This window comes from Xenopus tropicalis, chromosome 8, assembly GCF_000004195.4.
Source record: "Xenopus tropicalis strain Nigerian chromosome 8, UCB_Xtro_10.0, whole genome shotgun sequence".
NCBI classification, from domain to species: domain Eukaryota; kingdom Metazoa; phylum Chordata; class Amphibia; order Anura; family Pipidae; genus Xenopus; species Xenopus tropicalis.
This window is the reverse complement of record NC_030684.2, coordinates 25420804-25446017: the sequence shown is the minus strand read 5'-3', so window position 1 is coordinate 25446017 and position 25214 is coordinate 25420804. Positions and strand designations below refer to the sequence as shown.

Here is a 25214-nt window from a genome sequence, read left to right as displayed (position 1 = left end):
ACGCCAGATTTTACACTGTTATTTTCCGTAAGTTATGGCGGAAAAAAAAAACGCATAAAAAAATGACGCCGATTTTACGCCTTTTAGCTTATAACAAGGTTCCAAATATAGGAAAACAGTGATCTATTGGTCATTCAGCCACAGTTCATTGGTCATTCAGTAAATAAGTTTGTACCCTAGATCTTTACATAACTGACCTTCAACATTGGATTGTATCTAGAAGTGCAAATTATGGAATTATCCCCAAATTTCACCCCTAGTGGCCTTTAGACCCATGCCAGAACCACTGCTCTAAGTTATGGCTAACCAGTCAGACTGGGCCAGAGGGACTAGGGTGAAAACCCCCCTCCAGAAATCCTGGGCACCCCCCCGATCTTCCCCCTCTCCAATCACAGGTGCAAGGGAGAGTACAAGGTTGGGGACTAGGGGGCTAAGGCGTTGCTTGGATCTTACAACTGGAGCAGGGGGCCCTAGGGGTGTGTTGGGGCTCCTTACATGGCAGTGCCAATGGGCCCTGGATCCCCCAGTTTAACAGTTACAGCTAAAGGGGGAAATGGGAAATTTCCAGCATAGTTCCTGAAAATACCCTGACATTAGGATCCATGGGAATCGCCTCCTTAGGGCAGTGGTACACGGGAAGATTAGTTGCCCTGCGCCAAATCTTCGTTGTCGCGCGCAACTAATCTCCCCGCAATGCCATCCCACCGGCTAGAATGTAAATCGCTGGAGGGATGGCATACATGTTACTGTGATGTCCTGTAGTCGCCCAAAGTTGTCTTGAGAGGAAACTGGGCGTCTGCGGGACATCGCAGCAACTTGTATGCCATCCCACCAGCGATTTACATTCTAGCCGGTGGGATGGCATTGCGGGGAGATAAGTCGCCTGCAACAACAAAGATTTGTCACAAGGTAACTAATCTCCCTGTGTACCAGTGCCCTTATTGTGTCAAAAGGCAACTGGCAGGTAAAACATATGAATTGCATCCCAAGGGACCCCCATTTTCCTGCAATTGACAAAGGTCCCCTTGTGCCATCACCCGTAGAGTCCAGGAAAAGTGCCAATTTGCAACAGTCTGTGCTTTAATTGTAACTCAGTCTGGGCTTTCTAACCAGGCTGGGGGAAACATTTTTGGTTGCACCAGTGGCTTCCTGAAGTTTGTAAGCAATAAATAAAGAAAAAAGGAGCCATGTGCTTCTCCTACGGTATCTTACACTAAAAGCACAAACGTGTGCCCAGAAAAGTAGGCAACTCTTACCCCCCCCCCATATTCAGAACTCAGAGGGCAATATTAATGTATTACACCATGCCGAATTACTGTTCGCTCTACAAATCAGCATCTGCACACAATGTAACATATGGCAGCAAGCGTTGATTTGGTGAGGGTGTCCCTTTAAGAGGTCCATTCACGCAGAATAATCTGGTCTCTAGGGATCCAGCTGTCAGATTTGCTCAGAAATCAAATTACATTTGTATAATTGTGAGTCCGGGGCAGAAATACGTTAGAGAGCATACTAGGCTGGAAAATGTGATTGCAACAGATAAAATCATTCCAGCAGCCCTGGCACAGCCCCGCGTGTGTGGTCACGGCAGAGCAAATTTAGGAGATTTTCGTCTCCATGTTGAGCGATGTGGTGAGCAATGTCTGCTTGCGGAAGACAAACGTACAGACAGAGACACACAGACAGGCACAGATGCCCCCAGACACAGGCTCACTACTGGCTAGCAGCTGATATATCATATGGTGTGTATATATACAATAGTATTCCCAAATGGCCACATTGCCCTTAAATTGCAGAATATAAATAATATAATATAAATTGCAGCTCTGTAATTACCCCTGACCTGGAAGGCAGTGGCACAATCAATACCCCATTTCATTACTAGAAAAGGGTCAATGTCAGGGCACCCTGTGTTACATGATACCCCCTAGATTACTCCCTGGGGGGGGGGGGTCATTGTCCCATTGCCCAGATTGTACCCCCAGGTCACATATAGCAAGGACAACATTAAACAAGATTAATTTTTTCCTGTTGCAACACTTTATTGATGAAGTATTTCAGTTCTGTCCTGTAATATTTATATTTGTCTTTCTTTCGGTCCCCCTCCTCCTCCATCTTCTTCTTTTCCCCCCTTCGCTTCTTTCCTCTCCTCCCTTTCAATTTTTTTTTACAATCCCCTCCCTACTCTCCTCCTCTTCTCCTTCCCACTACACTTCTTCTCTTCCCCCTTCTCATAAAGATGTGATTCCGCCTTCCAGGCTTTGCAGTATTTTCATTCGTTAACGCTGTCCTGTAGGCCTCTATTAGTTGCCATGGAAATGCTTTTTGAATGGGAGGGGGGTTTTGTTTAGGGAGGGGAGCGTGCAGCTAAAATTACAGTGGGTGCAAAAATTAGTGAAAAGCTGTGAGGGGGCAGTGCTTTGCCAGAAAAGGAGGAGGGGGAAGCTCCCAGACTCAGTTCCTGGATTCCCAGATTTGCAAAGGATTCCTGGGAAGATTTTGGGACAGGAGCCAAAGTCCCCCCCCACACACACACACACATCCTGTCCCTGTCAGACGGCAGCCAACGGAGGTCCTGGTGTTCCCATCCACACGGTGTCCTAAGACTTGGAACCCCTTGAAAGTTGCCATTTGGATGGAGGGCTTCAGCCTGCAAATGAGTGAGTGACTCTCTGCACATCTCCGTGGGCCTTGTAACGTGGACTTCAAGCTCAATGAGTCAAAAGTGGACCATAAAGATTGTGACTGGGTTTAGATCTGCAGGAATAAGTGAATCCTGAATTATTATTGGCCTTCATCCTTAGATGGTCAACCTACTCTACATAATGACTGTTCTGCTCCCCTAGAATTTCCCTCCACCCCAGCAAGGGGCATCGTGCCAGCAAAGCAGGGGAAACGACCTTTTGGATCCATTGGATTGCGCACACACAGGATCCAGGGAAATTGGGAAGTTGCCTGTTGGAATGGAGTAAAAATAACGGATCTATGGAGCTAAAAATATTTGGCATTTTTCTGTAACAATGGTTCCACCACGATGCCTGGATACTCAGCTGCTGGATTCATTTAGCTTTCTTCTCAGTGGAAAACTATACTATTTCATATAGCACTGGAAAATGCCTGGATTCCTCTTTTTTTTGTATTAAGCTTTGCTGGCGATATTTCAGTGTAGTGCACAATTCAAGGGGCAAGGAGGGTTTCTGATGGGTGAGCAATGCTGAAACCAGACCAGAAGCAACCCCAATCAGTGAGTGCTTGCTTGCCTGATCTGTCTGCCCATGCCTGATCCGTCTGCCCATGCCTGATCTGTCTGCCTATGCCTCATTTGCTTGTAGAAATGCCCTTACCAACAGTGAGTCCAAACCAAGGCTAATAACTGTGGCCTTGTGGATTGGACAACAGCTACATCCCCCCATAATTAGGAGGAAGGTGTGAGATCTTTCTGTCTTGATAGAGTGGATTTGCTTGCGCGCAATCTTCTTCATGTATATGGATAAGAGCAACCTGCGAGGTAAGTTGAATTTAGAGTATTCTTTGGGTGGGAGTGGGGTTTCAAATGATGGAAGGTATTAAATGTTATATAATGCACCATGCAATCACCTTTTATTATTGCATCTGTAGTAGCAATGGCATAATAGCCTCTGGGAAGGGACTGTGGCTGTGGGATAGCAGGTATAGTAGGGAGAGATGGTGCCTATAGTAGCAGTGGGGGGATAATAGCCTCTGGGAAGGGACTGTGGCTGTGGGATAGCAGGTATAGTAGGGAGAGATGGTGCCTATAGTAGCAGTGGGATAATAGCCTCTGGGAAGGGTCTGTGGCTGTGGGATAGCAGGTATAGTAGGGAGAGATGGTGCCTATAGTAGCAGTGGGGGGATAATAGCCTCTGGGAAGGTACTGGGACTGTGGGATAGCAGGTATAGTAGGGAGAGATGGTGCCTATAGTAGCAGTGGGGGTAATAGCCTCTGGGAAGGGACTGTGGCTGTGGGATAGCAGGTATAGTAGGGAGAGATGGTGCCTATAGTAGCAGTGGGATAATAGCCTCTGGGAAGGGACTGGGGCTGTGGGATAGCAGGTATAGTAGGGAGAGATGGTGCCTATAGTAGCAGTGGGGGGATAATAGCCTCTGGGAAGGGACTGTGGCTGTGGGATAGCAGGTATAGTAGGGAGAGATGGTGCCTATAGTAGCAGTGGGATAATAGCCTCTGGGAAGGGTCTGTGGCTGTGGGATAGCAGGTATAGTAGGGAGAGATGGTGCCTATAGTAGCAGTGGGGGGATAATAGCCTCTGGGAAGGGACTGGGACTGTGGGATAGCAGGTATAGTAGGGAGAGATGGTGCCTATAGTAGCAGTGGGGGGATAATAGCCTCTGGGAAGGGACTGTGGCTGTGGGATAGCAGATATAGTAGGGAGAGATGGTGCCTATAATAGCAGTGGGATAATAGCCTCTGGGAAGGGACTGTGGCTGTGGGATAGCAGGTATAGTAGGGAGAGATGGTGCCTATAGTAGCAGTGGGGGGATAATAGCCTCTGGGAAGGGACTGTGGCTGTGGGATAGCAGGTATAGTAGGGAGAGATGGTAACTATAGTAACAGTGGGATAATAGGTTCTGGGAAGGGACTGTGGCTGTGGGATAGCAGGTATAGAAGGGAGAGATGGTGCCTATAGTAGCAGAGGAATAAGGGTGAAGACACATGGAGCTACTTGATCTGGCTACTAAAATAGATAATGCCTTTCATTTACTGATAATTGTCTCTACGTGTGTTTTAGCAGAGGCAAGTTATTTTTTGGGGTTTAGTAGCCATGAAAAAGTAGCTGCTACTAGTCGCTCAGTGTGTCTTCACCCTAAGGGATGTAGTTTTGCAGGTATAGTAGGTAGAGATGGTGCCTAAAGTAGCAGTGGAGTTAGTTGTTCACAGGAAGGCAAAATAGTGGTGGAATAACAGGAATAGTATAGAGAGAGCATAACAGTAAAACATGTTTGTGCTTATGGGAGCTGTAGTTTAGCAGTACCTGAAGGGCACATGGTTGGACAACCCTCAAATACATAAACAATTCCTTTTTTGTCCGGCCAAAATTAGGAGACCAGCCATGGTTTAGGCTGTAAATGTGCTGTAGAGAGCAGTGAAGGTTACAGGGTCACCATCCTTCTATTGCTATACACAGCCTGTACCCTGTTGGCGCTAACCTCTGTCTATGCAATCAGTGTCTGTGCCTTTTGCTGCCACCGGGGAGCATGCCCAGAGCTGTTTAATGTGCTATCATAATTATTTCCCCTCTTTCTGGAGCCTGACAGATGTCCGCCCCCACAGATTATTTGGAGTCTGCTTTTCCTTACCAGCAGCCGGCATTTTTAGAAATAGTGGCAGTTGGGTTACGTCTGTCTTGGCATTGATCTGCCGTGCCCTGGCATTGCTGAGAGCTATTATCATATTTAATCACTTCTGTTACCCAATCGCGTCTAGGTGACTTGGAGCGGCGGCAGTTTGAGGGGGGGGGGGGGGGGGGTTCACTTTACAGATCCCTTGGTAAAAAATGGCTTAATAAAAAATGACTCATGGCTTGTTTAATAATTAAGACAAGAGTTAATTATTAATGTGCAGAACAGCTGCCGACTTGACGCCTTTCTGTGCCAAAGAAACTGGAGAGAAAACTCCTAGTTGCTGACATGGAAGTTTGATGTTATCAGTAAGAACCACTGACTGCTTTTCTCCACGATCTCCCAGCAGCCTTTGCTAACTGAGGTATGCTGGGAGTTGTATTGCACCATTGCCAGCTTGAACTCCCACCCACATCCAGTTAGAAGTGGCAGAATGGAGAGTGTGAAGGGCAGTTTAATACATTCTAGGTTGCCCCTTATTGGAGGCAGAGCACAGAGGAGTGGAACGCAATTGTGTGCAGTGCAGGGTGCAGTGATTATGATTGCAGTTCAGCCAACACAGTCCCACAGAAATGTGGGGGAAACAGCTAAGGTAGTCCCAGTTTTAAGATGGCCATGCACGTTCAGATTTATGATGGTGATTGGCCCCTTCAGACCAAGTCAGCAGCTAATCTACCCATGCATGGTCCCTCCCCGGCAGATATTTGGCTAAAGGTTGGCCAGATATCAGGCAGATGTAAAAATCCCTCCTGGCAAACCACTTTGGCTTGTTGATGTGGTCCTGTGTTGACGGTCTCTTTTATTGCCAGCTTGAGTCTGCTTGAGTTGCTTTGCTTCATCACTTTGGGCTGTTAATCAATTCAATACTAAACAGACAATTGCATACAAAAGGATATCTGGGTGACTTAGTTTACATATGTTAGCATCTCGTTAATTAAGTGCTTTTATACTGGGCTATGGGGAGCCACCACCAGATAATTAAATCTGTATATATCACTGTCATATGTAAAAAGATTGCGAAGTATAGGAAGTTGTCATGTGCTAAACACATGGGGGGACAGTGTTTATGCTGCACTTCACTTCCTGCTCTGGAGTCATCAATGTATTGTGCAATACTAGTTGGACATTTAAACTTATAGTTGTGGATTATACATTGAATTTTGAGCCCCATGTCAATGGTATTGCACACACTAAGGCTGCTTCCATCAGGAAGTACAATGTAAGTGCAATATAAATATTGTTCCCCCAGGCTGCTACTTTTAGCACATGACAGACGTATGATCCTTCAGTTCCTCTGCTGCTATCATAATTGTGTTTAAATGGCAATACAGATGATTTATATATGGTTCCCATAAGTAGTAATGGGGAGCTGATTTGGGGATTTTTACACAATAGTCCTGAGGCTCTCAATGAAAACTGCTGCCTTTATCTGCCAGCATACCCTGCTGTGTGTCCTGTGGTGCTGCAGGCTAGTGATACTATTGCTTTATATATGCGGCTCTAACCCTTATTAAAGCAGAGCCATGTGCCCTCTCTGGCTGCCATGAGGAGTGAGAATGACACCCCCCCCCCCAAAAAAAGCCACCCCCCTAACATTATGATCACATAATAGCATCAGTCACACACAGACACTGGTAGCGCATACAAGCTCCCCACATATAGTTCCCTGGTTGGATTCGAACCTAGGACCTCAGTAGTGAAAGACAACATTTTTTTTTTTTTTTAATCAAGCAGCACCCCAAGAGACACTAAAAGTTAAGGTGGCCATACAGCTCGAGATTCTCTTGTTTGGCACCTTTCCCCACGAAATTCCCACCTTGAGTGGCCGATATTGTGCTAATGCAATTGTTTGGCCCTAGGGGCAAATGATCTTATGACAATGAAAGGGAAACAAGAGGTTGGCTCGAGGACCACATCCATGAGCCTATGTAGCCCTTGATCCAATAGGAGTATTAATTAAAAGTTGCGGCATATTAGGGTGAAGACACAAAGAGCTACTTAGTAGCAGCTACTTGTCATGGCTACTAAACGCCAGAAAATCCCCTGCCATAAACAATACTGACAATTGCCTCTGCTAAAACACATGTAGAGACAATTATCAGTAAAAGATCAGCATTGTCTATTTTAGTAGCCGTGACAAGTAAATGCTACTATTAGCTCTGTGTATCTTCACCTTAAGGGCTCTGGCACACGGGGAGATTAGTCGCCCGCGACAAAACTCCCTGTTCGCGGGCGACTAATCTCCCTGAGTTGCCATCACCTGCCATCGGCGAAAATGTAAGTCGCTGGTGGGATGGCACACACGGCTGCGCGATTTCAGCAAATCGGCGAAAAAGCCTTGCGAGGCTACTTCGGCGATTTGCCAAAATCGTGCCGCCGCGTGTGCCATTTCACCAGCGACTTACATTTTCGCCGGTGGGATGGCAGGTGAGGCCAACTCGGGTGATTAGTCGCCCGCGAACAGGGAGATTTTTCGCGGGCGACTAATCTCCCCGTGTGCCAGAGCCCTAAAGGTGGCCATACACAGTAAGATCTGCTCGCTTATCGAGGTCACCAAGTGAAAAGATCTTTTCCTGATATCCCCACCTACGGGTGGGCGATGTCAGGCTAATTCAGTCGTTTGGCCCTGGGGCCAAACGATCGAATTAGAACGGCGAGTATAGATGTCTGTTGGTTCGGAGTCCACATCAATTAGCAGATGCTGCCCCCAATCCAAAAAAAAATCAAACCTGCCCGATCAAGATATGGCCATCGAGAATTCAGGCATGCCCGTCGTTAGTGCCCATACACGAGCTGATAATCTGCCGAATCCGTCTAAAGGACTGATATTGGCAGCTAGAATTGGCCCATGTATGGCCACCTTTATACCCCTTATTGTAATTTGATTGTTTGGACCTAGGATCCCTGTTATCTGTTATTGCCCACTTTAGGAGGTAATATCAGGAGAAAAATCCACTTATTTGATGACCTTGCCGCCTACCTTAACCTACTGGTTAGTAATTCTGCCTAGGGCACCAGGTTTGATTCCAGCCATGAAACAATCTGCTAATGCTTTCTTATGGCCCATTTGTTTTGCTGTGCCAAGCAGCTACACTATCTTCCTCAAGGGAAGTAGACGTCAGCATAAGATGAGGGATGCCAATAAGCGGTCTATGAAATTGTACATGCTGGGTAAACTCTGAATGTAGCCTCGCCTGTATCGATCAGGTGGCCTTCCCCCCTCTTGTGTTTCCCATCCTACGTCTTTCTCCTTTAGGGTGGCACTTTACCAAGTTAACTTTTATAGTGATATAGATAGGGATGCACCGAACCCAGTTTTTTGGGTTCGGCCGAACCCCTGAATCCATGTTAAGGGAAAATTTTTACACTTCTGTGTTTATGCGGCGACATTAACACTTCCAAATCCTAATTAGCAAATGCTAATTAGGCTTTGGATTCAGTTCAGCCAGGACCGTGGATTCGCCTGAATCCGAACCCTGCTGAAAAAGGCCGAATCATGGGCGAATACCGAACCGAATCCTAGATATAGATGGTATCATTTTAAAAAATCAGCTACCCTCAGGCTTGGAATTACAGCTGCTGTCTTGTTGCTAGGGCCCCGCAACCAGCAAGTGTCAAAAATACATTGTAATCCAGAAAAATGGGAATCGGCACTTGTAAAACACTCTACACGCAGCAACCCAGCAGCAAAGGGCATATACCGATGGTTTGACTCCTACAGGCTACAAAGCAATATATCTGATTTTGCCCTAAACTAAGCCCTTGAGGTTGATTTATTTTCTTTTTAATTGCTACGTTCAGTGACCCTGACAACCAGCAATTTTATTAGTAGGTTGGAAAGAGACTGAGGAGAAACGTGATGGAACTAAACACCCACAGTCCAAGGTGCAGATTTGATTTTGCAGCTCCCCCCACAATGCACCACATTGTATCCCATTAGGCCTGCAGAGAATCAGCCCCTATGCTGGTATCAGCCTTTCCCTGTGCCGACACTTAGAGCTATTTCCTTGGCCCAGGTGCAGGTATATGGGGCGGATTTTGGCCCTGAAATGCACGATTATGCATTGCAGAGCCAAAATCCACTCTGTGTACTTACTGACGCAGTGGACTGTGCACTGTGGTGAGTGCAGGCCAGCCCTGTCCTTAGCACCTACCATGAACAGGAATTAAAGGAATCAAAACTATACCCCAAGAATGAATACCGTATATACTCGAGTATAAGCCGATCCGAATATAAGCCGAGGTACCTAATTTTACCTAAGAAAACTGGAAAAACTTATTGACTCGAGTATAAGCCTAGGGTGGGAAATGCAGCCGCTACTAAATAATAAAAGGACACTCAGCGTAACCCCCTGAGAACTCTTCATAAATATATCATGTTGGCAGCTGCAGATAAGGGAAAGGTGGATGGAGGACCCTTTGACCATCCTGCCTTTAAGAGTTACAGCACTGCTGATAACTTCAGGGAAAGAAAAATGCTACAGTAGCAGACAAAAGCAGGTTATTCTCCCTCTTTATGCAGCACCCATTCTCCCTCTGTATGCAGCACCCATTCTCCCTCTGTATGCAGCACCCATTCTCCCTCTGTATGCAGCACCCATTCTCCCTCTGTATGCAGCACCCATTCTCCCTCTGTATGCAGCACCCGTTCTCCCTCTGTATGCAGCACCCGTTCTCCCTCTGTATGCAGCACCCGTTCTCCCTCTGTATGCAGCACCCGTTCTCCCTCTTTATGCAGCACCTGTTCTCCCTCTGTTCCATGTACACTCCCTCAGTATGCCGACGCTCTCACGCTCTTCCGCTCTCCCTCTGTATGTAGACTTGACTCCATGCAAGCACCTCCTCCATGGACGCGCGATGTAAAATGCCCTTTCAGTTGACTCTATTTCATTGATCCAGCACCTCGCCAGCCATCGGGTGCGCAACTTACTCTAATTCATATCCAGAACCGGGAATCTGTTGCGCACACACACGTCACGTACCTTTCCAGCGATTGGTCGCGTTGCACGTATCCACCACACACGTCACGCGCATGAGGGGGGGGGGGGCTGGATACGTGCATGCGATTGCGACAGATGCCCAGGGCTGGATATGAATTAGAGTAAGTTGCGCGCCCGATGGCTGGCGAGGTGCTGGATCAATGAAATAGAGTCAACTGAAAGGGCATTTTACATCGCGCGTCCATGGAGGAGGTGCTTGCATGGAGTCAAGTCTACATACAGAGGGAGAGCGGAAGAGCGTGAGAGCGTCGGCATACTGAGGGAGTGCACATGGAACACAGGGAGAACAGGTGCTGCATAAAGAGGGAGAACGGGAAAGTAAGTCAACGCTCGCAAGCGAGCGCACGGCCGGGAGAACGTAACTACCGTATATACCCGAGTATAAGCCGAGGGTGCCTTTTTGAGCACATTATTAGGGCTGAAAAACTCGGCTTATACTCGAGTATATACGGTACTTAACCAACAGATAGTTTAAATTATGTTAAGTGGCCTATTAAAGAATCTTGCCAAATTGGAATATAAATATCAGTAAATATTGCCCTTTTACATCCTTTCCCTTGATCCCCCATTTAGTGATTGGCTATGTGCTCTTTTAGAGATCACATGACAGGAAATAATGCAGCTCTAACTATAACAAGAAGTAGTGTGGGAGTAAAAGACAGAGCTGATGGGGCCTAGCATGTATGTGTGCCTTGGCTTGTTTGTGTGCACTGTGAATCCCTTAATTCTTAAAATGGCAATTTTCTATTTAGGATTACCCATGGCACATACTAGTAAAATAGTATATTTTTATGAAAATGGTTTATTTAGATGAAGCAGGGTTTAAATATGAGCTTGTTTATGCAATATATGTCTATAGAGTCCTACATTGTTTGGGGGTATAGTTTTCCTCTAAGTATGAGGCACCGCTGGGGCCTGCGTCTGAAGGCAGGAGAGGGGACGCCTATGTGCGAAACAGCTGCTCCCTCCAGCCGCTGAATGATTAAACACTTTTCAGATTCATTTATTATTAATCAACACCTTTTAGGGAGAGTGTCAGACTTCATTTCTCCTGGGCCAAAATAAATACATTTGTAAACTCATTTAACTTAATTAAACAGACACTTGCACTCAGGCTATAGAAACAAGCATGAAAGGTGCAGCTGGGATGTCTCACTGTGTTCATGCGCATCTGCAATGTCTTCCTGACTGCCAGGCCCTAGGATACACAGTGCTAGGCACTCCTAATGATACTGGCTGGCTGAGGATTATGGCATACCTCCCAACATTTGAGAAATGTAAAGAGGGATAAAAAGAAATGGTGCGTGTAGTGCAGTGATTTTTTTTGACCACGCCCATTTTTGTGATCACACCCCCTAAATACCACTCCCATTTTACAAAATTTGGCAGGTTATTTAAAGTTTGAACATATTTTCTTTAAGCTGCAAGGCTCAGTTCCCCCAAGAGACCTGTTTAGCTTATTAGTTACAATTGTATCTAAGTGCAGGTGTAACTTGTTGAGTTTCAGGGCTCTCTGCCAAATTAAGTTTGAGAAACATTGTATCTTTTTTAGCATTCAGTGCAGGTTCAGTGCAGGAGATCAAAGGCAAAGGAGGGACTTTTCAGAAACAATGAGGGCTCTGGCACACGGGGAGATTAGTCGCCCGCGGCAAAACTCCCTGTTCGCGGGCGACTAATCTCCCCGTGTGCCAGAGCCCTGAGAGGGGCCCTGTAAATATTGCTTGCTTTAGATCAGGTTCTTGGTACAAGCCAGTGGTGGGCTGTAAACTAGATTTATAGGTTCATGGCACACGTGTCTCATACCACATGGAACTTTATCTCTGTGTATTTATACTTTATTATTTAATTATTTATTGTAACACGCGTCTTCCCTGTGTGTAATTGTGTATATTGAAAATTTGTACAGTGCTGCGTGCGTATCCTTGTAGCGCTTCATAAATAAAGTTATACATACATACATACACACACACAGGGACGGGCCAAGCCGACCGTGCACCCTAGGCAACCCAGTCGGCCACCTTGTCCCTGCACCCTCCCTCCTGCATGCGGCTGCGCAATACAGTTGCGGTAGGGTCATTGCAATGACAAGTGGCGGGGGCAATGACAAGGGGGTACAGACTAGGGGTAGGCAGGAGAGGAACCTGCCTGGCAACCCCACTATCGTTGCACCCTTGGCAGGTGCCAGTTCTGCCCAACCCTAGTTCTGGCCCTGCATCAGCAGACCCTGCAACTGCAGTGGGCGGCTCGTTAAAGACCACCATACACTTTGCAGTCCATGCACTTGTGGACACTTGTGGTGGGCCCATGAAGTTAAATGGTAGTTCATAGTTTACTATGATGAGACAATTTGCAACCTTGTCTTCATTTTTTATTTTCATGGTTTTTGAATAGTTTAGCTTTTTGTTTAGCAGCTATCCAATTTGGAATATCAGCAGCTACCTGGTTGCTAGGGTACTATCTACCCTAGTAACCAATGGCTTGAATAAGAGACTATATATAAATAGGAGATGGGCGGAATAGAAAGTAACAATAAAATTGTACAGGGTCGGACTGGGGGGTGCAGGGCCCACCGGGGCTCCCGCCCCAGGGGCCCTGCAGGTGCCCCAGCCGCGTCCCCTAACCCCCCCGCAGGGCCCCCGCCTGACGTCCTCCCCGAGCGCGTATAAATTGAACGCGTCGGGGAGGAACAGTCAGTAGGGGGAGCGCCAGCAAAGGTCGGACTGGGCCGCTGGGGCCCACTAGGGCCGGGACCCACCGGGATTTTTCCCGGTGTCCCAGCGGCCCAGTCCGACCCTGAAATTGTAGCCTCACAACAATTGAATAGATTAGAATAGGTTAGCTATTACTGTAGAATAGGTAATTCTGTAAAATACTAAAAATTACTACCCCTGCTTTACAACCTGTGTGAATTTGCTAGTGCATCACTCAATTCCCATTGCCAGTAGTATCGGGGGGGGGTGGGGTTGATAGTAGAAAAGTTTAAAGGGGCAAATCACCTGCAGTGCACCCCAATCTCCTGCTATTACTGTCCCCATTGACACCAAAAGGGGTGATTAAAGGGACTGAATATAAAAAAAATGTAATGATTTAATGCCTGAAATGTCCCTTGGTGAAGCTAAAAACCAAAGAGATTTTAGAAGCCAGAAGGCCTTGCCAATGCAAATTGCTGCCTTTATTTGCTAGTGCTCCCTGCTGTGCAGCCTGTGGTGCTGCAAGCTAGTAATACTTGTGCTTGTGTTCCTGGCTGCCTCCCCTGCACTCCGTCTTGCCCCAAAACCTCCTCAAAGCAGCTTTCCAATCTACATTTATTAAACATTTCAGGGGTCATTATAAATGTAATTGCTATTGAAAGGCAGTGTTTGTTTATCCCTCTGCTCTCATGCCAAGATACGCCCCTTCCTTCCACAAGTAACAGCTAAAACACTAATCCATGCCCTTATACTTTCCCGCTTAGATTACTGCAATCTCCTACTAACCGGCCTCCCAGACTCCCACCTCTCTCCCCTGCAATCAATCTTAAACTCTGCTGCCAGGATCCTCCTGCTCTCTCCTAAGAGGGATCCTGCTCAGCCTCACTTAAGCTCACTAGCATGGCTGCCTGTTAAGCAAAGGAAAGCTTACAAAATCCTTCTGATAACATTCAAAGCCCTTCACTCCTCTGCTCCTCACTATATTTCTTCACTGGTCTCCCTGCACATTCCTGGTCGTCTCCTCCGCTCCTCTCAGAGCCTCCGTCTTTTTACACCATCCACACCCACTGTTTATCTCGCTGCTCCTTACCTCTGGAACTCTATCCCTGAATCTCTCGGTAGGGAACACTCACCCACTCTCTTTAAGATTAAACTCAGATGCTACCTTCTCGAGCACTAAAATATTATTTTGTCTAGTCTTGTGCTTAAGGGCAAATGCCCATACCTGATGCACTCTTACCTTCCAATTTGTGCCTGTATGTTACCCAACCACTTAGACTGTAAGCTCTACGGGCAGAGACCTCCTTCCTACTGTGTCTCTTACCCCATGGCACTTATTCCCTGTGTATTTATACTTATTTATTGTATTTATTATAACACTTGTCCTCCCTGTGTGTAATTCTGTATATTGTAAGATTGTACAGCGCTGCGTACCCTTGTGGTACTTTATAAATAAAGTTATACATACATACGTGCCTAGTTGTGACTTCTGAAACAATGTAGCAGAAGCCAGCCTGGCTAACTACCCTTCAATTACTAGGGGATAGATTGCTAGCTCTGTAGGTTCTTAGGTGCTCATATATGCATTCTGTTTGTTTTGGATGCAAATTAAAGGCAAAGGTACTAGCGATGCACTGAAAAATTCGACCAAATCCATGCTCCTGGCCGAACTGAATCCTTAAAATCACGTGCCTTTTTTGTTACATAAACACATGACTTTTTGTCACATAAACAAGAAATGTTAAAGAGAATGGCACGCGCCCTGCATCCACAGTTCTCTTTAACCCCTCTTTTTCCCTAATTTAGTAGTAAAGTATTCTGGGTTCAGCCGAATCCCAAAATAATGGATTCGGTGCATCCCTAAAAGGTACACTGCACATATATAAAATGCATACTGGCCTGACAGTGCTGGTATGGTGTGCAAGCCAACATGGCCAGTGATGTTGCTCATAGCAGCCAATCAGATCTTTGCTTTTGTTTTCTAACTTTTAGGTGAAAAAAAGTTCAAAATCGAAGATCGAATTGCTCATTGGTTGCTATGGGCAACTATAATAAATAAAGTAATAAATACAGTATGTCCCTTATTAAAGGCAGGGATCCTGATTATAGGGGTACATATACATTGGATTCTCCTATACCATATAACAGTGCTGTCCAACTGGGGGCCATCTGTTGTGTAAGCTTTAACCGGCAGAATTTCACACTTCAGTTAAGCTCAGCACCAGACTTTTTTACTGTTTGTGCTCTCTTATTTTAAGGGCATTTATTGGGGGGGGTTAGTTTAGGAAAGAAAACAATATATCATTTTTTTTCCAGGAGAACCAGAGCTATCTAAATCTGCTTGCATTTTTATGTATTTCCACTTCTGGAACAAGATTTAGAGCCCTAAATACCAATACAAAGAAAAATAGCTATATTTTGATATAGGGATTTATACTATAAAAATACTCAAAATGGGCAAAAACTCAACTGATTCGGAAAGTTTCATGTCTCTCAAGCATGCCAATACCAGATATGTATAGTATTGTGGAGATTTCTATAGATCAAAAACCTTGTCTTTCTACCAAACAGAAATGCTTTTCTGAACCTAGCAGTTTCTATAAAAATGTATGAAAATCCTAAAAAATCACCTCAAAGCTTCCACTCTGAAGCACCTTATCTCCTACATAACATTAGGTACCAAGAAAAAACATCCTAAAAATGAGAGAGATCACTTCAGCTACTAAAAAATTTAACACCTTTACTACATTTTTGTGGGGTAAAGACACAAAAAAATACGCTGACCCCCAAAATCATACTTTTTTAGAAAGTACACATTTGGGTAAATTCAAAATGGGCACCCATGTCTTTCTACTCCAAACTACAGAGTCACAATGCTTTCCCAAAATTGGCGGTTTTGATGAAATACCTAAAAATCACCTCAAAGCTTTCACTTTCAAGCGCCTTATCTCCCACAAAGCATTAGGTACCAAGAAAACACATACTAAATATGAAAGCCAAGGGTCCATGGAACAGTTTGATGCCCATTGTGCATAGGATCCCCAAAGTATCTGGCATTTAGAGACCCATAAAAGAAGTTAGTGCATTCATATTTGATTCTACTACAACAATTACATTGCCTGATTTATGTGTGGTAAAAGGGGCAAATAAGTAAAATTACCCCAGAAAACCTCATATTTTCAGTGCCCAAAAATGTAATATAAGCAACAAAATACAAAAGGTATTGCACAGTGCGGTTAGCGAATACGCTTTTTGCAATGGCAATAAAAAAAATTTCAGGCAAAACCGCACTGTGCAATACCAATACAGAAAAATCTACAAAATTGTGTAAGGGTGTATGTGTGTTTGTACACTTGGAAAAAATGCATGTTGTGTGTGTGTGTGAGTGCTGTGAATGTGTGAAACCTCCCAAAATGTATGTGTGTGTGCAAGTATAAGTGTGTGAGGCTTTAAAAGCCGATCTCCCTTCTCCCAAACCTGGAAGTGCACCAAAACATAGAATCTATGATCTGTGGCACTTCAATCCTTTTATCCACAGACCGTAGATTCTATGATCTGTGGCACTTAAATGCCTGTAAGCGCCTCCGTTGTTCATGCCTGTAAGGACCTGTATTGTTCACACCTGTAAGACCTCAGACTGCAGATGCCCACCTTGCACACCTCAGACAGACTGTAGGAGCAGCACTGGCATTGTGTCACTAAACATTGTACAATACAGCATGTTACAGTGGTCATAATCAGTTACTTGCATAGTTATGATAGGTTTCCCTGTCTCTTTCCCATTCTGCCTGCCCTGTGCTATGATGCCTGTGTGCGCCATACTCTGCCTGCCCTATGCTGCCTGTGTGTACCATGCTCTGCCTACCCTATGCTGCCTGTGTGTGCCATACTCTGCCTGCCCTATGCTGCCTGTTTGTGCCATACTCTGCCTGCCCTATGCTGCCTGTGTGTGCCATACTCTTCCTGCCCTATGCTGCCTGTATGTGCCATACTCTGCCTGCCCTATGCTGCCTGTGTGTGCCATACTCTGCCTGCCCTATGCTGCCTGTGTGTGCCATACTCTGCCTGCCCTATGCTGCCTGTGTGTGCCATAATCTGCCTGCCCTATGCTGCCTGTGTGCCATACTCTGCCTCTCCTATGTTGCCTGTGGGTGGTGAACCTGGCAGGGGTTTGTTCTGGGAGTTTGTAAACATTTGTAAATAGTTCTTAATGGGTCTCTAAGTCTAAGGTGATTAATTATGTGCTGGGGGTTTCTGTGTTATCCGCGGGGGGGGGGGGGGGGGGGGGGGAGCTTATAAGAGTATGTGGCTTAATATGACAAAATAAACATATGGGTGAAGGGTGATATCCTTGCAGTGAGCACCAATTTGTTTTTTTGCTGCACTACCACCATTAATGTGGGTACAGTCTTAAAAGCTCTTGTGATAACATGTGTGTGGTTTGAAGTGGCTGCGCTTTAAAAAAGGGGGAGTGGTCCAACCTGGCCCTCCACCAAGGCCGGAAAAATTCCAGCCCTCGGTACCGCAGAACTTGGACAGCACTTCCATATAACAGGGGGCGGGGTTCCCCTTTTGTGCCCTAGAAAAGATCTGACACTGGTACTGACTGCGTACACAATGATGAAGGAAACCAGAAACAATCTGTGCCCCAGTTGCGATCAAATACACAGAAGGCAGTCGCTAAAGGCTTTTTGTGAAAGAGTAATCAAATGTGAGCCCCGGAGTCGCATAGTGCAGTGTAGGGAATGCAGAACCTAGAGCTCTTGCTGGTTGGAACATGCAGCAGCCGTTGCTTCCAGCGCTCACATTTCCAGCTGTTGCTAACCCTTCTCTTTAACCCCTCCACTGCCAGACACATAACAGGGCATATGACTCTGCTGTCTTAGCGCCTGGAATAAAATGAGAGCTGTGTGGATGTTTGGTATAGATGTTTCTCTGATTTGGGAAGCTGCATTCTTTTTAAAAATGGTGTCTTGCAGGTCCAGGCCAAGTAGTGCCTGGCATAGATGTGCCGAGGCATACGCCTCCTCTGCCTACCCCTAGTTTTAGTCAGGCCCAGACTAACAGTCTGTAGATTGTGGCAAATGCCAGAGGGACTGCTGTAAGATGTCATAGACAGTCACAATTTAGTGGGCTTGTGTGGGGGTTGTATGGGCCTACGTCAGGTCAGGTACCAGCAGGTACCCAAGGAATGCCTGTAAAATGATCAGGTTTTCAGACCTGATTAGAAGGTCCTTGGTTCCCTGACAGTGCCTGGGTTCCCAGTAAAGTGCATGCTTTAATACCCCTCCTCCTTGAAGTTAAAGGAACTTTTCCCCTGACCTGGTTGACCCACCTCCAAGTGATGTTACTTCTGGTCCACAGAGCATTCTGGTTTGGCAGGTCCAGGTCAGGGTGTAACTCAGAGGACCAAATAAGGCATGGGTCTGCCTGACCGGACCCATGCAGGGCTCTAGCCTCTGTGTTCTTGACATTCCAGAACCTATTTTGAATCTCATTCAGAACCTTGTAGTATCCCGGGGTCCTTTTATCTATCATCTAGCTCACAGAAAATTTTTTGGCACCCCCCCCCAAACACTGCAGATGGCCTATTTCCAAATGTATATTAAAGCCCCCAGGCACCCTGATTTTAAGTCCCTCTCACCCGCAGTTATAGATCAATTGCGCTGTCAGTAATTTAAACCGTTTTATTGAAATGCATAGAATTCCATGATGCACCTTGATCCTAGACAAAAATCTAATTTGACAGCAGTGTAGTAAACATAAACAAGTCTTTCATATAAAGGCTTATTGATCCTTTTCTTTGTGTTCTAATGAAAGTATCCCTTCAAATATAGAGCATAGAATTCTATACAAGAGTGCTTGTGTATTACATACTTCAGAAGAACAGCACCTTTAGTAGCAGCAAATATTGCTGAATGGTTCTGCACTCAGGGGTAACTACACCAGATACATTATTATAGATTGTAGTGCATCTGTGCATAGGAACTGACAGTTTCAAATTCTATTTATGCAGACTTTCAGCCTCTGCTCCCTGCAGGTGTCCCATAAATAAAAACTGTTACTGGGATGAATAACCTTGACGTACAGGATGAAAGCCCCATGGTCAATTCTGCATGTTACCAGATAATAATCTGCCCCCTGATGCTGTGCCTGTTGGTATATATGTCCTGAACTGCTACCAACTCCGTGCAAAATGCATTATAAGAGTTTCCATTGCACGCCAGTAAATCCAGATTTCTGAAAGCTGGTTAGATTAACAGCCCCATAAACTTTCCATACAGATGCCAGTCTCCATCCCCCCCCAAGCCCAACTAAATAAAACAGTGGTGCCTGGAAATCTTAACCTCCTCGGGCCCAGTGTTGTACTGTGTTCAACTCACAGTCGTCATTGCACTAAAAATAATAGCAGCTTCCCGGGTCTCTTATTTAATGGAGAGATTGAGGCTGTGGGATAGCATGTATAGTAAGAAGAGATGGTGCCTATAGTAGCAGCGGGGATAATAGCCCCTGGGAAGGGACTGTGGCTGTGGGATAGCAGGTATAGTAAGAAGAGATGGTGCCTATAGTAGCAGTGGGGGTAAAAGCCTCTGGGAAGGGACTGTGGTTTTGGGATAGCAGGTATAGTAGGGAGAGATGGTGCCTATAGTAACAGTGGGATAATAGCCTTTTGGGAAGGGACTGTGGCTGTGGGATAGCAGGTATAGTAGGGAGAGTTGGTGCCTATAGTAGCAGTGGGATAATAGCCTATGGGAAGGGACTGTGGCTGTGGGATAGTAGGGAAAGATGGTGTCTATAGTAACAGTGGGATAATAGCCTCTGGGAAGATACTGTGGCTGTGGGATAGCAGGTATAGTAGGGAGAGATGGTGCCTATAGCAGCATGGGGGGGGGGGGGAATAATAATAGCCTCTGGGAAGAGACTGTGGCTGTGGGATAGCAGGTATAGTAGGGAGAGATGGTGCCAATAGTAGCAGTGGGGGGATAATAGCCTCTGGGAAGGGACTGGGGCTGTGGGATAGCAGGTATAGTAGGGAGAGATGGTGCCTATAGTAGCAGTGGGGGGGATAATAGCATCAGGGAAGGGACTGGGGCTGTGGGATAGCAGGTATAGTAGGGAGAGATGGTGCCTATAGTAGCAGTGGGGGGATAATACCCTCTGGGAAGGGACTGTGGCTGTGGGATAGCAGGTATAGTAGGGAGAGATGGTGCCTATAGTAGCAGTGGGGGGATAATACCCTCTGGGGAGGGACTGTGGCTGTGGGATAGCAGGTATAGTAGGGAGAGATGGTGCCTATAGTAGCAGTGGGGGGATAATAGCCTCTGGGAAGGGACTGTGTCTGTGGGATAGCAGGTATAGTAGGGAGAGATGGTGCCTATAGTAGCAGTGGGATAATAGCCTCTGGGAAGGGACTGTGGCTGTGGGATAGCAAGTATAGTAGGGAGAGATGGTGCCTATAGTAGCAGTGGGATAATAGCCTCTGGGAAGGGACTGGGGCTGTGGGATAGCAGGTATAGTAGGGAGAGATGGTGCCTATAGTAGCAGTGGGATAATAGCCTCTGGGAAGGGACTGTGGCTGTGGGATAGCAGGTATAGTAGGGAGAGATGGTGCCTATAGTAGCAGTGGGATACATGCCTGAGGGGGTGCCAGGTTTAAAGGAACTCAGAGGTAATTCAAGTTGCTTACTATCTACCCAAGAGAAGAAGCTCCTCTTTTTCAAAGAATGCACCATTATAGGGTACTTTCTGTACTGTATTGTTTCTCTGTCCCAGGTACCCCCTGTGGTGCCCAGGGTGAGGCCATACACAGTACAAAACAGTTTCCATGATTTCAGAAATGTTCCCTCAGCCACTGCATTTTTGGAAGAAGAGGAGTGCTGGTCCGGGCTAGTGACTGGAACCAACTTGCCATTCCCCTGACTCTACTTTCCCTCCCCATGGATCCCTGTATATAGACTTTGGACCATGTGTAGTAAATAGGAAGATAAGGAATTAATTCTCAGGGGACTGCTTACATTTAAAAAGTCCAACTTCCCGCTCCTAACCTGGACCAGGAAGAGTGATTGGTGTGCTGGGTGTTTGTTGGGGAAAGGTTACATGAGAGTAACAAGGCGTGCAACCTGGGCCGAGAGCTCAAGTGTGTTGGGGGTGGATGCCGGTGAATCATTCCTATCGATGACTGGAATGAGATGACAGGTAACTGACTAAGAATGTAAAATCATCCACTCCTTTTCCTTTCCTGTCCTTACATAGTTACATAGGGTTGAAAAAAGACCAACGTCCATCAGGTTCAACCCTTCCAAGTAAACCCAGCACACACAACCTATAATGACCTATCTATACACTCACATACATAAACCATATATACCAATATCAATACTAACTGTAGATATTAGTATCACAATAGCCATGGATACTATGCTTGTTCAAGAACTCATCCAAGCCCCTCTTATAGGCATTAACAGAATCTGTCAGCCCAACATCACCTTACTCCAACCCTCCCTTTCTATTGTGTCTTTTTTCCCCCTTGCACAAAAGCCATGTCAAATGCAAGGATTTCTGCCATTTTTGCTTTTTGTGAAACATCAACTTCCTACTGTTAAGTAATATGGCAGCTCCCATACATATATTTTAGTAACATAGTAATTTAGGTTAAAAAGGCACATTTATTCTGCCTAGCTGCTAGTTGATCCAGAGGAAGGCAAAACCTGAGTAGATCTGCCTGACTGAAAGATATTTATGCCATGACATGGAGGTGGCTTGCAGTTGTGCAAATAAGTGACAGCAGTTTGTCACACACTCCTCTCACATAGCCGTACCAGAAACACACCTCCCTGCTAGAATTGCTTGTCACCCACTGTGTCGGGGTGATCCCTGACTGTGTTGGTGTCAGAGCTGCTGTGCCCCAAAGAGGGATACATTAGGGTCTTGTTAGGGGCAGGCTGGTATTGTGTAGCTTTGTGGGTACAGGGAACATCACAATGTGGTGGTGTTCTCTGGTGTGCAAGGGATTGTTCTGGGCTGTTTCAGTCAAGGGGCTCTAGAATTTTCTGTGTTATGGGTTTTTAATAGGTAAGGCATCATAGAGAATGGGAAACAAAAAGGGTTTTTGGAAGTATTTTGGGGGGCTTGTTTGCTGGTTTGAGGCAGGGAAAGGTTTACACAGTGATTCTTGTTGGTGTGAGGCAGGGAAAGGGTTACGCAGTGATGCTCTTCTGGCATAATCACAGTAATGCTCTGCACAGCTGAGCAAGAGAAAGGGTTACACAGTGACGCTGCATTGGCCTGAGGCAGGGGAAGGGTTACACAGTTTTGCTCTGCACACCTGAGCCAGAGAAAGGGTTAATGCTTTGCTAACCATAGTATAGAATGAGATGGCGCTGCCCTGGCACGAAAGGGGTTACTCAGTGATGCTCTTTACATGTCCCGTCCCATTCAGGTTGGCACAGCTGGGCCTTTGTTCTGTCGGGCGCCTCACCCTTCTGGCTCACACATCACAGAGCAGGCCCTGCTGTTTGACTTGGCCACCCCCTCCCCTTGCTAACAACTTTACAAACACAAGTTATGGAAGTTGTGTCCTTGTGTCCCTCCCACCTTTCCTACCTGCCACGAACAGCTGCTGAGACAGCAGCCACCCCGGGGAGACTCCAGTTGTGTGTATGGCACGCAGGTACAGTGCCCGAGCTATAGGGGAGCACTCTGCTGGGTAAGTGCCATTCTACTGCCCTGCTTATCTTTCCTTTCACCCACAGGCACAGGATAGAGCTTCTCTGCCATGGCTAGCACCACCTTCTCTTATCAACCTTTCCCATGCCCCCACTGTCTGCCAGTTTGGGGGAGGTTCCCTGTGTGTTATAAGTCTAAAATGTTATATTTTCTTTACATTTTTTTTCACCTCTGTGCTTCTCATCGCATGTTTATTTAACTCGTCACGCCTGTGTAACGCTCAAGAGATGCCTAAAGCCTTTTATAAGTGATTGAGCAGGAACAGGCTTCTTTGGCACTGGCAGCAATACAGTCTGTACAATTAGAGATGCTGGTGAATTGTGAATTGTGGATGATTTATATAGGCCCCTGCCTGCCCAGGGGCTCAGTAGCGCTCATTGTGTGGTATTACACATTCAATGAAAATCTGCTTTCTGCATTGGATAACATTGACAGATTGGCCGCCTCTCGTGTTGGCATAGTTGGAATTGGGCATTTAAAGGTGGCGTGAGGCTTGTGCCGCCGGCGTGCCCTACAATTGCAAAGCCTTCCTTGTTGCACATATGACTTGCAGGTACTTGCTGTGGGACAGGCGTGAGCCTCGGGAATGCAGTGCTTAAAAAGTAACCCCTGCAGTCTGTGTTATTGCTAGCCGCGGCAGTGAAAGCGAAACAATAGAGCGAGAGGTTTCTAACAAAGGATGTTTGCATTCCAGCAAAGCCATTCTGTGTTCCCTTACACAAAACAATAATAATGGTTGCTAGGGAGGAGTGCCCACTGCTCTTACAGAATTCTATGTAGGAAATGCCAAGTATTCATACTGAAGATGGCTTCTTTATAATACTGTGATCACAGCAGGGCTGTATGGAGCCAGTGAGGCTCATCACCTGAAGTGCAGACAACACAGGCAAAATTCCATGTTTTTTGGCCGCGCAATATCTGTATTTGCTTATGGAATTGTGTCAAGATTTGATCCTGATAAGTGAATGGCATGTAGTTGGGTTCCCACCATATAAAGGGCAGCAGGTGGGCAGCCAGTTGGGGGGTATATGCAGCTTTACTAGAAGGGACATCTTTTGGCACAAAGCACATTGGGAGTCTTATTACTTCTCTTGTGCACTCTGCACCTTGTGCCATCAAAGGAAACTCTCCTGTTGAAAATAGTGCCCCCCCCCATTGCCTGCTGTGACAGTTGCGTGAAAGTGCTCATACAGACGACTATCGGTCCATTTTTCTTGCCAGACAAGTACTTGCAAGCTGTTGCCATGTCATGCAATGGGTGCCGTTTGGATAAAGATCAGGGGTATCAAAGTGCCCAAAAATATTCTGTGTGCCTTTTCCTTGATGCTTGTGGTTTCCCCAGGCTATAATTCCCTATATTGTTTTCTGTAGTGGATTTGGCAGTTAGCATTCCCTATATTACTCCAGGCTAGCCCAGGTTACTATTCCTTACAGTGCTTTTGGCTCTCCCAGGCTTAAATTCACAACAGTGCTTTTGGCTTTTTCATGCTAGAATTCCCTACAATGCTCTAGGTCTATGCTGTCCAACTTCTGGGGTAAGTAGGGCTGGAATTTTTCTGGCCTACATGGTGGAGGGACAATAATGCAAGCCATTTTATCATAAGAGCTTTTGAAGCTGGCCATTTATATACCGATAAAAAAAATTTCGGACAGTGTGTGGGCTCATCGTCATGATAATATTCATACTAATTTCATACAATTGTTTAGTTGATTGCACAGGTTAGAAAATTTTGGTCACAAAATCTGCACATGTATTGTGTATCGGACGATATACTCGGGGGACCTACAATGGAAGTCTCTTTGGGATGATTGGTGTCTGCCAACTATTTCATGTTCAGAAAATCCTCCAATTTGTATTTTTAGGACTTTATAATAAGCCACTTCCTTATCAATATGCCCCCTCCTCCCCTGTAGATGGCTCAGCATCCCCAGCATATAATTATACAACTTAGGGATCCCCTAACAACTTTTTCAAATGCTAACAAACTCCCAGAACAATCCCCTGCCAGGTTCACCACCCACAGACAGTATAGGGCAGCCTTTGGCACACAGGCAGCATAGGACAGGCAGAGTATGGCACACACAGGCAGCATAGGGCAGGCAGAGTGTGGCACACACAAGCAGCATAGGGCAGGCAGAGTATGGCAGACACAGGCAGCATAGGGCAGGCAGAGTATGGCACACACAGGCAGCATAGGGCAGACAGAGTATGACACACACAGGCAGCATAGGGCAGGCACAGTATGGCACACACAGGCACCATAGGGCAGGCAGAGTATGGCACACACAAGCAGGGTAGGGCAGGCAGAGTATGGCACACACAGGCAGCATAGGACAGACAGAGTATGGCACACACAGGCAGCATAGGGCAGGCAGAGTATGGCACACACAGACAGGGTAGGGCAGGCAGAGTATGGCACAC

The 25214-nt window shown here is 46.1% G+C and overlaps 1 protein-coding gene across 3 annotated transcripts in view; it reads left to right on the top strand.

Moving 5' to 3' along the window:
- fgd1 (FYVE, RhoGEF and PH domain containing 1) overlaps positions 1 to 25214 on the top strand; it is a 99824-nt gene that overhangs the window by 38250 nt on the left and 36360 nt on the right. Inside the window, exon 1 of one of the 3 annotated variants that reach the window (XM_002939598.5) lies at positions 2343 to 3508. The exons of 1 other annotated variant lie outside the window; for it this stretch is intronic. In XM_002939598.5, coding sequence (XP_002939644.1) covers positions 3481 to 3508 — 28 coding nt within the window. In that variant the 5' untranslated portion in view covers positions 2343 to 3480. Of the gene's footprint in view, positions 1 to 2342; positions 3509 to 22649; positions 22773 to 25214 lie in introns of those variants that run through there. One more of the 3 variants, XM_012961798.3, reaches the window with a different exon arrangement.